General features: G+C 39.9%; 1 protein-coding gene across 1 annotated transcript; it reads right to left on the bottom strand.

The window, feature by feature from the left end:
• Positions 1-80: 80 nt before the first annotated feature.
• Positions 81-8,673, bottom strand: rsph9 (radial spoke head component 9). The gene is made up of 5 exons (XM_066697402.1): positions 8,309-8,673; positions 7,826-7,991; positions 7,345-7,474; positions 6,476-6,622; positions 81-349 (listed from the first exon to the last, which is right to left on the bottom strand). Exons 1-5 carry the CDS (start codon positions 8,533-8,535, stop codon positions 189-191), a joined length of 831 nt encoding a protein of 276 aa, XP_066553499.1. The 5' UTR covers positions 8,536-8,673; the 3' UTR covers positions 81-188.
• Positions 8,674-18,269: the final 9,596 nt, after the last annotated feature.

Raw genomic sequence — 18,269 nt, 5'->3', positions numbered from 1 at the left:
AAAGTCTGTCTAAAAGTTCAGTCATTACTTTAGAGCTTCAGCATAATACAGGACCATGAAATACTTAATGCTCACAAAACTGACTATCAAACTTTCATGTTTATTAAAAGGACAGAAAAATATATATATTAAATCAAGTAAACTCAATCTTGTTGTTAAAAGGTTAAAGAAAATAAGAGTTTTGTCTGTTACAACATGAATGGCAGATCCAGATTCTTCAGGCCGGTTCCCATGTAAAGGAACCCGTGCTGTGGGGTCATCGGGACGTGGTAGAAAGTGAGACCGAGCCACAGCAAACTCCGCAGCACCAGCACGCTGTTGCCTCTTTCCCACTGCAGGCTCCATGATCCTGGAAGCAGAACAGAAACGCCATCACGCACTGAGCATTTAAGGTATAACGCTGGATTTACACAGTTGCCCAAATGCAGCACCTGGCCCCTTGAGATGTAACGGCAGGAATGTATGACAGAACTGGCCAAACCAAGACATGAAGCAGGAAATGACATCTCTATACAAAAAGGGTCTGCTTTTGAATAACTCTTGTTCTTTGATCTTTCCGTTCCTAACCTTGACTCATCTCTAACTACTCTTACATCATTTATTGTTTTTTGGTGCTGACTATTTTAGTGCTTCAGCATTTTTGCAATAAGATATATAGGTGATATAAGGATGCGTATAGTGTCAGGTTTGCATCTGTCTCGCTATATAATGCTAGAGAAAGGATTGCCACTAAGGCAGTACATTAAATAAGGGAAGGGTTTCCTGTGTGCGCTGGCTGAAGGGCCGTGGGCGGTGACCCACAGGACACTCCAACTCCTCCGTGTTAGAGAGGCTTTAGCTTGAACACGTTTTTGTATCATTCATTCTAAAAGCTGTCAAGGGAATAGGGAACACAGAAATGGGTTTACAAAAGTACATCTGCCAACTTTACTGCTTACATTGGGGATTACATGAACCTTGTATTTAAATATCTACTTGTGAGCCTTGTCATGTAGTGTAAACGTTTCTGTGGCCTGGCCCACAGTAGATATAAACTGCATTGAGCCTGTGTGGGCTTTGCACAACTCAGCCCCACCAAAGACTCCCTCTAACTACAACTAAGTCCTGGGCAAGTGCAAAAGGGACTGGGGGGAGTGGTAGGAGAAGCTGCAGTAAAACAATAGAAGTTCCAACAATATGTAGGTATACTGTACATATAAGGAAGAAGCATGGCTTGGTTAAAAAGACAAATATGGCAGTGGGGTAGTTTTCCAGTATGGGATCCTACATGGACAGGATGGCAAACCTAGTGAACAATCGAGTTTGGAAAGAACCTGCTTATTTTGTATTTAAATGTTGCGGTGTCTGCCCTTATCTCATGCTAGGGACCAGTGTGCTTTTCACACTGGGTTTTTGTGAGTCCCAGAATCCTGGTATCTGGGATTAAAGCCCATTCCATGGAATTCCTGTTCAGAAACTGTATTATCTCTGCATTATGCTCATTGCTTATGCTTATTGTATTTTGTGTCCAGGATAACATGACTGCCCAGACGATGTAGTGCAGTCATTAATATAAACCCACAGCTTGTCGGTGGGTGCTCACTCAAACGCACTCACTCCCGCGTTTAAATGCAAAACCCCACGGGAAAAAAGGCCATGAAATCCATGAACTTGTGTGAAATTGACAGCGTTGAAAGAGAACTGTGAACCCTCAATGTGGCTGCCAGCACGGCGCAAGCCAAGAGACAGGTCAACTGCTGTTTCTAAGGCAAGATTCTGAACTTGACAAGAAACATCTTGCTTGGTAATGTCATCTGGCCTTTTACATTTATTGTAACTACTCCATGCACTTCGTATGAAACTTCATTTCACTTAAGATAAAAGGTATGAGTCATGGGTGGGGGGGTGGTTTTAACTCTTAATGAAAAACTGACATTAAATGTTTACACAAATTGTCAGATAAAAGGACTATGTGTTTCTTTCTACTAATCTCCTTGGTTTATATGTAAGGCCTTTGCAATATCTTGAAAATCTCACTAAAAAGGGCTCCAATTCATCCAGCTCCAACGGCTCCCACTGACGCACAGTCTTTACTCTTTTCCGTTTCTGTTATCAGTATCACTGGGCAGTGAGATTTAACACAATAGTACCACACCATGCGTCATGCTCATATGGAGCCATTGTACTCAGAAGGGTCATTTCAGGTAGTGCAGTTTGACAGATTTGGGATTTTAATGCTTCTTCATTAAAATCCCAAATCTGTCAAACTGCACTACCTGAAATGATCTTAAACCAGACCTAGGCTGGGATTAGACCAAAACTTTGACCAATCTTAATATTGTACTCCAGAGCCAGACACATGAACATGTAGGAAACCAGCCTAAGGACTACAGTCATTCACCTTCATTTAATAGCAAACTAGTATGGGGGGTGCTGGTGAAGTGAGGACCCCCCCCATACTAGTTTGCTATTAGCGGGTGGGTTGATGTTGTGAGTTATTCTAGCCCTTCTTGGGTCTGTCTCTGCAGTTCAGTATTAAGCACTGTTAACCTGGAAAATCATTTTGACATGTGCATGCAGCAGCACAGTGGTTACTGACATTTTGACTTTTAATTTCCGCTCTGGTGGACAGTTCCCAGAAGCGCTAAATTGAATCTAAATGAAAGTGAATGACTGTAGGCTAAACACAGCGTTGACAGATAGTGACTTTGCATATGCCATCTTTTATTCATGATAACATGGGATACTTCATTGTCCTTTAAGACACTTTATAAACGGCAACTGCTGAGTGTCTACAGGCTCGCGTCTTTGTAGCCACAATATATCAATAGAAGCGATTTCAGCTCTTTGTCAATAATCACATATTTTGAATGTAAAGAACCGCTAAAACAGACTGTTTGCTTTGTGTCGTATACATTACGAGGTATTTACGCAGAAAAAGCAAAGTCTGAAATCGTTTGTGTAGGTTCAACCTCCAGCCACAGTCAGATACCAGGTCCATTGCGCCGCTGCTTTGGGCGTCGCATTTCCAACGCACGGCCGTTGTGGCGCTGGCGCTGTGTGCGCCTTTCCACGTGCGTACACAGCATTTACACGCCAACTACCAGCACGACGAGCCCGCTGTGTGCACGCCACACTAATTAGTCTTTAGTAACATACTGTTTTATTAGGTTAAGTATTTTACTTTTCAATTCAATAAAAACATTCATTGTTTTAAAAACAATTTCTAAAATCTTAAAGTGATTAACTTAAACAAAATACATGAAACCTGTGTGTAAATCAATAAAACAATAAACTTGTGATTAAAGCACACAGTACGTTGGTTTCCTCCTGCTGCTTAATACGCAGTACTGGGGTCTTTATTTTAATACTGCAATGTCCTAAAGATACTTAGTTTTGAAGAATAACTTTTTTTATGTTGGAAATGGTGCAGTCTGGGAAATACATGCAAATTACAACACGTTACTAATTCGCTATAGGAGAGCCCCTAAAAGAAGACAAGATGAAATAAGGTGGTGTGACCTAGAAAACAGATGCTGTTCATCTGAACATCTTGAGGAGGACCAATGATTTTGACAGCGATCTTACTCCATATGTGTGTGTACGGATACCGCACATTACAGTGTATTTATCCACCTAAGATGTAGCTGATTTCATCTCCCACCACTGAGGCTTGGTCCCAAATAATTAATCATCTAGATAAATCCTTGTTTGTTTGGTTTCTTGATTATTATTTTTTTATGTTTTTGTTTTGTTCTGTTAATTTTCAATGCTTCAGATTGTTTTCATCAACCTTAAGCTTAGTTCACTTTGTTGGCACTTGATTTAATTTAATGTAATTATTGTTTTATACACCTGTCACTTGGTTTTGTTTTAAGTTCTGTTATTATTTATATCAGGGTTTTTAATGTTTTTTTTAGAAATGGATTTTAACTTTTTTAATCAAAAGTATTAAAATGTGTATATTTTTAAATTGTGTACAATGTTAAATACTATACCAAATAAAACAGTATCTAGATAAATCATTCCTTGGCAACTGACCCTGTAACGCTCAAATAAACAGTCATCTGTACAATTTACAGACTCTTCACTGTGTAGTAATTCAATGGCCGAAGAGCCCGCCTTCGTAACATTGCTGCCACATGACCAGGTCTGGCAGGCCCGCGCTGCCACATCACTGGGCAGATTAAACAGTCAGACTCTCCCCGGCTCTCTTCAAGTGAAGCTGCCAGGAGCAGGGTTGAGATGCTGGACATGTTGCTCTGGTATCATAGCTGGCTGAACTTTAAACTCTGCGGAGAACAGCAAATTGTGTGTTTATGCCAAGTTATCCTGAAACTTGGCCGGCTAATCTACTTATCCACCCCTGTTTGAACAAACATCAACCTAATGTGCCATATGGGCCCGGAGACACCATGTATTCCTCTTGAGTTCCTATATTCAGAATCAATTTGCGATCATATCCATTTACTGTAGCTGTACTTCAGTGTGCTTTGGGTTTTCCATGAAAACTATTGTGTGGTCTTTCTTTGCATTATGGTTTAAGGTTTGCTACAATTATTATTATATTTAATACACAATGATGCTTATATATGCTCTTCCTGAACCTCTGAAGGCCAATTTGATCCATATCAGTTTCTTAAGAAAGCAGGGCATCTTAGACTTCGCTTAATCAGTGCCAGGACACCTCCATATGCTTATACCTTCCACAGAAACCTGCTTCTGAAAACCAACAGGAAGAAAGAAGTGCACAGGACCTCTGTCTGTGAATTATCAGGTTAATGGAAACCATCGGAACATTGATCCTAGGAAAGTGGACACCGCTTTCCCAGTCTGCCTGGCTGTACAAAGTACCGTCTGGAAAGCAATACTGTCAGAACTGACTCCCAGAAACAGATACAAATGATCTACTGTGAGAACAATTCACTTAGGCAGTGTGGTGTGTGTGAGAAAATAGAAGATAATTGCAGCAGCTGTGCAGTTGGTTTACTGTGTGTTATACAGTAGATTTTCCACAATGTCAGCTACTAGACATTGTTATACCTCAGTGATATTCCAGAAAATCATCACATCACCCAAATGAAAATGAAATGTTGTATGCAGCCCACACATATTGATGGTGTTCCAATGCCAATATTGAACCAGCATGAATTCCAACAGAAACACTAAAACACGTTAAAGAAACCATGAGGATCTGACGAATACACAACATAGCTCGACTACTGTAGGTCAGTTACAGCGGATTGTGGATCAAAGCATTTTTAGATGTGGAGAATGGAGGTTGATTCTTAAAGTTAATAAAAATAAAACAAAAATCACTGTAAAGATATTTCTAATCCAAGATATATTAGATATGTCTAATCCAAGATAATATGTCATGTGAATGCGTCTCTTTGTATAAGAGATGTTATTTTAGGAAGTTTGTGAAGCCAGAACTGTCCGTTTCAATTTACAGTCCTCCTCCCCAGACTGCTCTAGATAGCATCTCTTACACTACAAGATAAGATTTAACTTAATATTTTGTCTCTTATACAACAAAACAAATGTGACTCTCCGAGAAAGGAGCCAGCTACCCCTGGACTTGAGCAACACTTAATATAAGCTTAACTTCTGTAGATATGCTTCTACCGACACCAATGGAAATCTGCTTCGGCGAAGTGACTGCATTGCTAGTTCCAGTATCTATCTCTCAACATTATCATTTTGTGGTTTTAAAATAAGCCTTGTGACCATCTCTAACCCTCTCCCATGGGCCACATTGTCTTAGTTTTTTGTTGTGATCACACCACTCCCAGAAGAATCTTCCTTGCGTCAATTAAATTCACACAAAACTTGTGAATTTCATGACATACAGTATCATGAAATGTGTTATTAAAGAGCATGGCATTGTCTGGGGTGATAAATGAGCAGTTTTGTTTGGTCTGGTTTTGTGACGTTTCTTTTTAAAATGTATAATGACAGGAAGTAATATTTCTGTGGGGTCGGCCCATGAGTTGCAGTAAGTAAAACATGGAATGTTCCTGAATGGACTTAAACCTACAACATCTCCCACTATGAGTAAAGATTTCAGGGTTAAAGATTTAGACCCAGATTGGGTAGTTCTATCTAAGACTCCAAAGGAGGCTAAAACTAACATACAGTCTGTACAATCTCCTGGAACTGCTTTGGGGTGTTTTTCTATTCAACAGATCTTCTTTTTTTCAGAATGTCCTCTCATTATATATAGTTATGGAATTTCAACCACCTATGTAATACATAAGAGTGTCAGGACGCATTCATATTTACACTTCAGTTAGATCCCGATGCACCTAAGATGTATTCAAGATTCCTTGGCCATTGAAATCCTATTCTTTGTACAATAAATCTGTAGACCAGATGTTATGCATTGCACTGAGGAAGGAGCAAACCTGATGACAGTTGGGGGTTTCATGCACTCTCAACTTTAGCTGGAAGAGCAGTACACATTCCTATACAAATGCAAGGTATTAATCTTTACCTTTTGGTATGTCTTCTTCAATTGAATCCAGGAAATCAATTGATGGATCCAGGTCAGCTTTCTCCAGAAGAGACTTCTTCTTTAGTCTAACTGGTTCCGAAAAGTGGAAATAGGAGCTCAACTTCCCAGCCTCTGTTACAGACAGTCCTGGAGGAAAACATACATTTAGTTTGTGTGTTTGGAACAGTTAAGTTCACTAATAGTCAACCCTGACCCTTGAGAGCCAAGTTCATTATAGGTCACCCCAGATCACCTATTTCTAAAAGCATCCCTTCTAAATCTCCAAAGTCTCCAAAACTCCATTCAAATAAAAAAAGTCTGACTAATTGTGCTATTGACTGAGAAGAGATATAAGACGAGGTCACTGTTTTCTAGTCCCGGACAACAACATTAATCTGGGAATCCACGTGGAGAATGGATGTCCAGGGGCAAGCTGATGGGGTGTTTCAATTAAAATAAAGAATACATTCTGGGAATATTAGGCTAGATAACAGACTCAAAGAACACTCTATAAGGAAAGACAAAGTGCTATTTCAAATTTCCATGGAAATGATCTCATCCAATATAATGTAAAATTCAAGCAAATGTTACTTTATCAGAGTTTACTCATTCATGCTGTCAAAGATCCATCTTACAAACAAACCTTAACAGCATTTTCTTAGAGATACATAATGGAATATGCTGGGATGCTTCTGCAGGGTAAAGTATATATATAACTGTAATAATGTTTAACCAATAATACAAACTGTGCAAATCAGTAATATCTTGTAAAGTCAGACTTGTCTGTAACAAAGAGAGATACTGAAATATGTATTTATTGGACATTAATTTCTTGGCATTACTGAAGTGTGCAATATGTTGTTGAGTACCTTCAAAACTTCTGTTTCTTTGGACATGCCCAAGCGGAGTCTTTATAAATGCCCCCCTGGGTACAACTGACACTTCCTTGTCTAAGACAAAGATCGTTGCTGCAAGACGATTTTCCTCTTTGATTTTAAGCTGGAAGAAAACAAAATAAAACCAGTATGAAAAACTTAATAAGTAAAAATTACAGCATTTTAGTTCACCAGGATAGCTACATATAGGTTATGAAAAACAATAGTTCCACAAGGAAAGGAAAACATGGCAGACTCTGCATCACATACCTGCTTCTAGCTTGTGTCAGTCATGTCAGTTAGTGTCAACTTGTACATTTTAGAGTGAAGTCATCTGAGAGGTTGTTCCTTCTCCCAGAGACCACTGACCCTTGCCACTGAGTCATACCAGTAACAGTTGCAAATAAATACTTCACACAGTGATGCTCCTTTGTGGAGTTTTGGAAACTCCAGCAATCGGTTCATCTCTACTCACTGTGATATCCTCCTCCATGGCCTCCTCTCCTTCCCCCTGCCTCTTCATCTCCACCAGCTCATATTCATGTGAGGGGTCACCCACAAAGCGGCCCTTCACCGCAGATGTCTCCGCTACCAGGGTGTCAGTGGCAGGGGGCAGCAGGTACCAGTCAATGCAATTTAAACTGCCAAGAGGGGGAACTATTGTTATCATGCTTTCAGCACCAGCTGGCAAACCATCATACACGTGTTGTGTGTTGTCTGGGAAATAAGTATACAGATAGCTCGTCAATGTGCGCATGTGCAAACAGTGTGTCATGTTCCAGTGTGAGAGCAGGCTGATTCAGAATAAAGCGAATTGTTTAAGTCTGATCTTAAGTCTCAGGTCAGTTTCTACTTACAGTTTCTCTTAAATAAACCACTCAAACGCGAGATAAGAATATGTTTTGCATTAGAAACGTTTTAATCACCGTTTTCATGAACGACTGTGACTGTACGTTACCTGTACAACGTCTTCTTCTCGCCCAGCTCGTCTTCTGTGAGCCCCTGCGCTATGAAATAGTCCTGTTTGGTGCACAATATTTTGCCCCAGAACAGAACCCGGTGGAAGCGGTAGTTCGCCCTCATGATGACCAGGGAGCTCTGCAAGGCCGCCCTCTGCTCGGGGCTCAGGGTTAAGCCGCTGCCGGAGACCAGGTCCAGAGCGTAGTGCAGGGTCTGGGAGTCCATCGCCCGGTTAAGGGTTTGATCAAGATGCACAATTCAGTGTGAAGGGGAGAGACACGGCGGTGTTCAGCCTGTGCTCAGCCGCCGCTCAGCCTCGCTCCTCTGCTGCCGGTTGCCAATGCAAACACGTGTTTTGGTAACGCGTTGCCTTGGCCACGGGGTTAAAGGGCAGCGTTAGGACTCGCGCGGTGCTTTCACTCTGCTTCATCCAGCACTTTTGCATTATTACCGACTAAATCATTTATAACCGATTAAAGTAATGCAAACTGGAAAGCATGAGACACAACACACACACACACTCACACTCACACTCACTGGCATGCACAGAGAGACTGACAACACCACAACTGCACACGGTGTAATCAATCAATCAATCATTCAATCAATCAATCAGTTTTTATTTTGTATAGCGCCCTTCGCAGGGTAGTCACAGAGCACTTTACAGACTGATTAACAGACAACAAAAGTAAACAAATAAATCAACCATAAACAATTAATGTAATAAAATAAATCATTAGGCACAAAAACTCCAGTGGATGGCAGATTGTTATATAGGAGAAAATAAATCTCTGGGGGATCATAGCTTAAAGCCTCAGCCTAAATTACCTCCCCTGCATGCAGTGTAATTCATGTTATAGCAGCAAGATCAAAAAGTTCTTAAACGGTGCAGTTGTCTGTGGTCTTTCATTGATGGGGGCCCTTTACCGTCCCTCAGGCCCTCTGGGCGATGATTAGTCCTTGGGGTGTGGGTGCACTGTTAGTCTTGTCACCCCTCTGGGGTGGGTAGTGCCTCGTTGGGCTTCCAGGGTGGGGGACAAGGTGCCTCTTCAGCCCCTCAGAGCCCCTGTTGCTGGAAAACAAAACGAGAAAATTGTGCTTAGCTGCTGATCATAAAATGCAGGAGATGACAGAATACATATGCTGTCCATGGCACACCGGCAGTACTATGGGTTATGGTGACTAGAAAAACAGACTAAAAAGATGAGTCTTCAACCGTGATTTAATCGCTGAGACAGAGGGGGCATCTCTTACATAGGCTGGAAAATGTCAGCATAAGGCCAACCAGGCTTTGGCATGTATTTTCCCTAAGCCTCTATTGCCAAGCAATTAATGTTTCCAAATTGAATAACAGTCATCTGAGGTTGACAAAACACACCAACCTACATCATTCTAGATATGTCTTTATTCTAATGTACAGTGAGGGGAAAAAAGTATTTGATCCCCTGCCGATTTTGTACGTTTGCCCACTGACAAAGAAATGATCAGTCTATAATTTTAATGGTAGGTGTATTTTAACAGTGAGAGACAGAATAACAACCAAAAAATCCAGAAAAACGCATTTCAAAAAAGTAATACATTGATTTGCATGTTAATGAGGGAAATAAGTATTTGACCCCTTCGACTTAGTACTTGGTGGCAAAACCCTTGTTGGCAATCACAGAGGTCAGACGTTTCTTGTAGTTGGCCACCAGGTTTGCACACATCTCAGGAAGGTTTTTGTCTCACTCCTCTTTGCAGATCCTCTCCAAGTCATTAAGGTTTTGAGGCTGACATTTGGCAACTCGAACCTTCAGCTCCCTCCACAGATTTTCTATGGGATTAAGGTCTGGAGACTGGCTAGGCCACTCCAGGACCTTAATGTGCTTCTTCTTGAGCCACTCCTTTGTTGCCTTGGCTGTGTGTTTTGGGTCATTGTCATGCTGGAATATCCATCCACGACCCATTTTCAATGCCCTGGCTGAGGGAAGGAGGTTCTCACCCAAGATTTGACGGTACATGGCCCCGTCCATCGTCCCTTTGATGTGGTGCAGTTGTCCTGTCCCCTTAGCAGAAAAACACCCCCAAAGCATAATGTTTCCACCTCCATATTTGACGGTGGGGATGGTGTTCTTGGGGTCATTCCTCCTCCTCCAAACACGGCGAGTTGAGTTGATGCCAAAGAGCTCGATTTTGGTCTCATCTGACCACAACACTTTCACCCAGTTCTCCTCTGAATCATTCAGATGTTCATTGGCAAACTTCAGACGGGCCTGTACATGTGCTGTCTTGAGCAGGGGGACCTTGCGGGCGCTGCAGGATTTCAGTCCTTCATGGCGTAGTGTGTTACCAATGGTTTTCTTGGTGACTATGGTCCCAGCTGCCTTGAGATCATTAACAAGATCCTCCCGTGTAGTTCTGGGCTGATTCCTCACCGTTCTCATGATCATTGAAAGTCCACGAGGTGAGATCTTGCATGGAGCCCCAGACCGAGGGAGACTGACAGTTATTTTGTGTTTCTTCCATTTGAGAATAATCGCACCAACTGTTGTCACCTTCTCACCAAGCTGCTTGGCGATGGTCTTGTAGCCCATTCCAGCCTTGTGTAGGTCTACAATCTTGTCCCTGACATCCTTGGACAGCTCTTTGGTCTTGGCCATGGTGGAGAGTTTGGAATCTGATTGATTGATTGCTTCTGTGGACAGGTGTCTTTTATACAGGTAACGAGCTGAGATTAGGAGCACTCCCTTTAAGAGAGTGCTCCTAATCTCATCTCGTTACCTGTATAAAAGACACCTGGGAGCCAGAAATCTTGCTGATTGATAGGGGATCAAATACTTATTTCTCTCATTAACATGCAAATCAATTTATAACTTTTTTGAAATGCGTTTTTCTGGATTTTTTTGTTGTTATTCTGTCTCTCACTGTTAAAATACACCTACCATTAAAATTATAGACTGATCATTTCTTTGTCAGTGGGCAAACGTACAAAATCAGCAGGGGATCAAATACTTTTTTCCCTCCATGTATCTGTAAGATATGCATGATATATTCTGTTTGTCTATTGTTATAGTTGGTAAATCAAAAAAGAATGAATGCTAAAAATAGTAAAAAGGAAAAAATTAGATGGATGAATTATGTGTTTGCATTCAGAATGACGGTACAGTATTTGTAATGCAAATAGCTGCTACACAGCACTGCACCTGGTAGAACAAAGAACTGAATGTTGTTTTCATTCAGTGCTGAGTGGAAAGAGATTAATTCATATTTTACAGAAATATTTTGCAGGAAATTATCACAAGAGACCTTCAAAGACAAGTGAACTAGACATAGGAATTAATATCCAACATTGTCAGACAGCGCCCACTGAGAATGAAAATGTAAGTTTGTTTAGAGGCTAGGAACTTGATGTCTGATCTGCCTGTACAAGACCAAAGGAAAGGGCTAGATAGGGATATATAGATAAACAAGAGACTGGATGTAGGAAGTAAATGCTTGGTGAAAAGAATTGTGGGTAAGGACAAGCATTGAGTATATGACTTGCTCTTAGAATTGACTTGAATCTGGCTTAGGCTCTTCAATTACCCACTAGTATGTCCCATCATACCCTAAAGATTGTTCAACACTTTCTCTTAACATCTCGTTTGGCAAGCCACAATTTATAACCCAATTTGACCGCAGCGGCAAACAGCCAAACATTGGGTTGAGCCTTATAACTGCCTTGTGTAACCAATTGATGAAGTTTAACTTATGGCCACTGCTGGCCTCCTGTAATGGAGATGGCTTTATAGAACAAATTGACAAGAGACCCCCAATTGAAACCTGCTGGAAACACGTGTTTAGATTACACCTGTAGATCACTCTGATCTCTCGTATATGTCAATTCACTAATTCTGACTGACAATCTATAAGGAAGACTACAGCAAGAGGCCCAAAGAGGAATTTTCTTCATAGCAGAAACAGTGCATGTCTGCCTTTGAAGCCAGAGTTTGAGTTCCAGTCCCAGCAGGCTGGTGGGGGGGTTCATCTGTACAGTTTTGTGCACTTACACTGTAGTTAAGTCTCTTTGTGTTCTGTATTTAAAGCTGCCTGCAAAGCTGCAATCCAATGGCATTAAGCAATCTGCATTAGTTTACAATTATAATGATGTTTGTGCCTAGAGAAAAGAGTAGAACAATACTTTTCCTTCACTCCTTTTGATCAAAGTGTGGCAAGATTGTGAAAATCCATAGCTATGAGGTATAATGATGTAATTCTGAAATTTCACTTTAGATACACCTTTTCCAGCTGCAATGTTACAGTAACCTTGTAGTACTTGGTCTGGATTGTGTCACTTACCATGTATCATAAACTCTGAATTCACATCACACTATTCTGTGGTTTACAAACTTTCTAATGCCGTGAATGATTCCCAGGATTGATAACAAATTCACATAACTTTAACCAATGTGGCATTTGATCAAGCTTTTTTTGTGTCTGTTCAGTATGTTCAGTACTTGTTCTTCATTATTGAATTTCACCAGATCATGACCATGCGTTGTCTGCTTCCCATTGCCATGAGCAATTGATCATCATTGTGAGGATGTTTATATGTTAACAGTTCAGAAGAACAAAATGTGGCTAGACAATTATTGTATTCATTTTTAAGGGAAATGAAGTAAAAGCAAAGTTCAGTTTGTGTGTTTTCAGCTATGTTCCATTACAGATTACAGAATCGACTTAAGAGAATGGGCATGAATATTTGTATAGCAGGCTTCTTGCTGTATTTATCATAAAGCACTGATTAAAAACAAAAAAAATTAAAAATAAATAAAACAATCCAAGCAAACTTCTTTCTCATTTGATAGCTGTAGCTATTATCAGTTGTTATACTACAGCTGAACAAATGACTGCAAAAATAACTGCAGCTTTAGCACTGTTCCTTGTTGTTTGATTTTTGGAAAATTCTCTTAAGTGCTGCAGACTGTTTTCCAATGTATAATGTCATCCTTTGGCTGATAGGAAGCCTTCGAATCTTATCAAGCTTTATTAAAGTTGGGGGCAGAGACTGTCCTTCACAATACTGGATGTTAGAAGTATTTGAAAAACAAAACAATAAAATACTCGGTTCTATAAATATTGAATCATACATAGGTTTTAATCAGTCTCACAAAACCAATACATGCACAATTCTCAATAGAGGAGTGCTATATTCCAAAGGCAGTATTTACAAAATGTATGTTAATTGTAGAATGTCTTTCTGTAGAGCAAACTACTTGCAATTTTAAGTTAACTAATGCCAGTACTGTTTAAGAAACATAATCTGTGTACATAATCTACCTTAGCCATAAATGGAGGAATTACAGAACACTTTCCAAAATTGGTAGATCTGTTATGGTCTCAGGCTTTGACCAAGTGAAAATAGGTGCTCTAGTAGCTTAGTAGACGGCAACTTCTGAGTGTGGTGTTTCCCCAACCGTTGGAGTTCATATTGATGTTAAGAATCGTAGGAATTCAAGTATGTCCACAAAACGTTATTGTTAAATGACATAAGTTGACAACACATTTCACTGGACACTTCCCACGCAGGGTAGATTAACCCATTTCCAGATGAGATTGAAAATGAAAGATTCTTTCCCCAGTGGAGATGAAAGCACAATAATGCTGTTTTTGGCAAAGTGAGTAATCTGCTACTGATGTCATGTGGAAAATGATTTGTTTTTCCATGAAAACACTCAGGAGAGCCACTGATGTTATTGTCAGATGTTTATAGCATTTATAGCAAAATAATGAGTTGACATTCATTCACCATTTAGTAGTTTACTGGGTTTTGCTGTATAATTATAAGTGCATCTTGGATGTGACTAATATCCTCTTGAAACTGCAGGGTTAATTGTGGCTTGGGAGAAATTACTGGAATGGGATAGTGTAGGAGTTTACAGTTAGTTCGAATTGAAGGGCACTAATAAAATGCCTAAGGTGATCTGAGGAGCAACGTTTTACATGATCAATAGAAAAATAAGTAAAAACTTAACTTGTTCTTGATGGGGGGGGGTGGGGGGGGAATGTCACCTAAACTATAACCAACTTTGAGATGCATCTGAAGAAAAGCAAGGTGAACAACTGTTATTTTAAGATGCTGGTTCAATATAAGCAATGTACAGAAATTGGTTAAACTACAAGCCAGATGTACAAGTAAATGTTCATTCTGTGCTTGTGCTTGAAGGCAATTCCTGTCTTTAAGTTCTTACGTGTTATTTGTGCCGAACTTTACAATTGTGTCACCAAATATTTTTTACATAAGACTAACTTTACCTTAGCTAGTCACTTTCAAATAAATAATGGATGGATTAAACAAATAGGTTAATCCATTCTGTGAGTGGTGTCCATTGTATAAAATACAGCCAGCGACAGATATAAATGTGTTGAAAGGTGAAGGTTCTCTTTAGTTATTTGAATTGATGGTTAAACTGGTTTATCAATTTAGTGAATATTCAGTTTGTTTTATCTCCTTGTTTTATGATGGACTGATGTTACAACAGGAATTCTATCCATTGTAACAGGATGGCATCTGATCTTTTTATATAATGGCTGTTTTCAAAGCAAAAAGAATGATGAAAAATACAATCTGCAAACCTGTCACTGGGCTGTCAATGAAGCAACCATAGTCTTTAAAAACAGGACAAACTAAACTCTGTTAATTTGTTTTTCAAACACTGTGGTCCAAGATTTTAATCCTATAAGCGATCTGAAGGTTAAATGTCAGCAGAACTTTTGTCTCTGCTCTGGTGACTTGGGGCTTGTTGGGGCGTTCAGTGTTTACCAGGGAAACTTTCACAATACACACATTTGGAAGAAACTGAATACCAAAATGTGTTCAACACAAATAAACACTGGGAGGGTTCACGCATTGGTGGCATTTTTGTGGAACTAAACCTTTGCTTGTAGATTACCACTGTGAATAAATAGAATAAAATCTTCCATTGAATCATAGCATCCACCTGCAAAAATGTGTCTTCAGGGTAATCTAACCACAGCAAAATCAGCTTTACGAGAACATTTTTCTCCTTCTACAAGATGGAAGAAACAAATATTTACACTGGCATTTGCGTAACTTAGTACAGGCTTATGCTACAGACCATTAAGCATCCTCAGATTTGTTGTGGGTCATTTGACATGTACCTTGGATGAGATGAATAACAAGAGAGGAAAAAAAATAAAATCCAGTCAGGAAATAAATTGTGTTCTCAGATTTGTTTATTCATTTTCAGTTTTCAGGGCCATCAGGCGTGCTGTGGTTGCCCTGTGCTGCGTCTGTGCTTGTAAGAGGGCACTTACGATTCTCAGTGCTTCATTCTTGGCAAATGTCCAGGTATCTATTGCCAACTGTTTTGTCAATTGTCCATCAACACTTTTGTTTGTAGATATTTGTAACTCAGAAGTTGGTTGTATAAAATGTGCATGTAACACCAACCTATCACATACACTTACTTTCCATGTCCTTAGATATATCTGCATTTTTCAGAGAAAGGAGTATTCTCATATCACTATCCATTTGTAACTATCAGGGTTTTACACACATAGTTACAATTACAGCAATTTGCTCATTTATCATAGCTAGCTCTCACCATATGTTTTTGTTCAGTATCTCCTAAAACCATTGTCATTTTACAATACAAAGTTATGGTTACATTTGGGTGCTTCTTTAATAATGAGCACAAGTCTCTGATTAATTGTGTACTGTCACCTTTAGATTTAAACTATCAGAGCAGGCTGGTGTGGTCAGCAAATTTTCATATAAAACAAAATAAAACTGTGTCTCACTGAAGTCATTACTGTTCATGATTTATTAGTAGTTTCATGGTGCTGTTCTCTTTGTATTTGTATTTTCATTGACAGACTTTAAAATGTAGTACTTTCGTTAGCCTTGTTTATTTCAATGTGCTTTGAAAATACCAAATCCCATTTCCCTGCGAAAGCGCAATGACGATACCAGATTTTATTGCTTTTAATAGGCTGTGTGAATTTAAATATTTAAAAGAACTGATGTATGAATATTATCACTTTTCTTGTATGAGATGTGCGCAGTGTTGCCCAACAGTGGAGCATACACTGTGTCTGCAACTGTGGGTGCAGAGCTCCCTCTATAGCCCAGAAAAGACAGTGATATTCTGGTGGAATTATGTCCATGTCAAATTCTCACGTTATTGCAAGCAGAAATGGGTGTGGAGCTAAAAAAAAAAACTCATTTAATTTACAATTAAAATAGATTTGTACTAAAAGCAAATGTTTTATTGTAAACGTTTTTATTTTCAAGTCTTTTTTGTATTTCTTATGTTCTTGGTATCAGTATGTATACATACAGTCTCATGCTGAGACAAACACAATATTTCCACCATGATTCGTTTATGTTGACATAAGCACCGGTATGCAATTCACTCCATTACAGTAAATGTTTGTCAGTAACATTTAGCCAAAAAAACATTAGACAGAAGTGTCTACTGTAAAAAGTCCCTGCTACAAGTTTTCAGTATACAGCAGATGTTCCATGTTTAAGCAGGGAACCTACCTTGCACAATGAGTGCATTAAAACATTAGGACAGTATATGCGCATCACTTAAGTGCTGATTCAGGTGGGATCTGGCTGATACCTATGCCTCAGCACTTCCAGCGCTTTATGACACTCAAGCGGAAAGCAAAATGTACTTAACCATTCCCTGTGCAAACGAACAATAAACCACATGAAATTGTTTATCACCTTGGGTTGACCCTTTCAGTTAATGTCTAAATCCTATCCCCAGAAAATTACAAATAAACAAATTAGCATTTACAGACTACGGAAACATTACAGTCCCCTGCAGATTGTTGCAATGCTTAGATTTGCCCTGTGTATTTTAAGTTTCTTTTTGAAATACTTGTCATCAGTGTCTGTTAATAGGAACTGGGAATGTTCCCTAAAACTAAACTAAATGAATTAAAGGCTTTCTGATGGCTATGAACACTTTCCTTTGTGATGGAAATTAATCTGTGTGAAATCAGAGAAGTCAGGTGGGGAAAGTACCAGGCATTTGGTTGCTGTTGGCCACAAAGCCTTGTGGAAGCCTGACTGAAGAGAAGGAGACTATTTGAGAAACTGTTGAAATAACCAAAGCCATCTCTCCCCCTGGTGGTTTCTCAGACGCAGCAAACTCAGTTCAATGCTGCTTGCCTAGAGCAGACGGGAACTGGCAGAGCACTTTATGACTCTGTAGCTGGCACTGCAGACAACTGCCTCATTAAAGTGAAAATTCTCACTTCCCCTGCCCCCTACCACCTCCTTCCCCATTTTTTGTTTTGTTTTGTTTCATTTAGTTTTTTGTCCTTGCCAGAAAAAAGATATGGAGGTGGCAGGTGTCCAGAACGTTTTACAAACGACATCAGAGGTGAACATTGTGGTCTTGGAGCTTGGCAGAATGTGCTTAATTGTCCATTGGCTGGATTTACACAGCCTCACATCTAGTCAGCGGCCGGGGCCGAGGCAAGAGCGTAGGATGAGGAGAGAGAGTACGTTGAGGCAAAGGGGGCATAAAGGCCTGTGTCCCAGTGTGACACAAAACAGCACCATCACTCACAATCCTGAAACATGAGGACAGGCTCGGGGAAGGAACGGATTTCACTCTCCTCTGAAGGTCAGCGATTAATCATTGTCAGTAGTGACAGCTTTTTGCTCATTACTTCTGGATATGGGTCCTCCCTTGATTTTGTTTTTTTCACACACAAGGCGTTGTGTATCAGTTTGACCTGAGAGATGTTCTTCCTTTGATTTCCTCTGGGCTCTCTTTCCTTCTAGTTGACAGAAACAACTTCAAACCTCACTCTGTCATCATCAGTCACCTATTGCCACCTCCACGTGTCACAAGGATCCTGCTACTGTGGGTCAGCTGAGATCCCATGTGTGTTTCTATAGTTTGTTTGTTTTATGGTGGGTCATTAGATGATCTTCAATGACAACATCTACTGAG

The sequence above is a fragment of the Amia ocellicauda genome, chromosome 1 (genome assembly GCF_036373705.1).
Source record: "Amia ocellicauda isolate fAmiCal2 chromosome 1, fAmiCal2.hap1, whole genome shotgun sequence".
NCBI classification, from domain to species: Eukaryota; Metazoa; Chordata; class Actinopteri; order Amiiformes; family Amiidae; genus Amia; species Amia ocellicauda.
Note: the sequence above shows the minus strand (reverse complement) of the source record. Positions and strands in the feature narration are given on the sequence as shown.

What these genes read in the sequence shown, in the direction of transcription:
- rsph9 (XM_066697402.1), bottom strand. Translation starts at nt 8,535, where the DNA reads ATGGACTCCCAGACCCTGCACTACGCTCTGGACCTGGTCTCCGGCAGC. An exon ending in CCATGGAGGAGGATATCACA is followed by an intron (nt 7,475 to 7,825) that starts GTGAGTAGAGAT and finishes GTTTTCTTCCAG; the next exon opens with CTTAAAATCAAAGAGGAAAA. An exon ending in TGAAGAAGACATACCAAAAG is followed by an intron (nt 350 to 6,475) that starts GTAAAGATTAAT and finishes TTCTGCTTCCAG; the next exon opens with GATCATGGAGCCTGCAGTGG.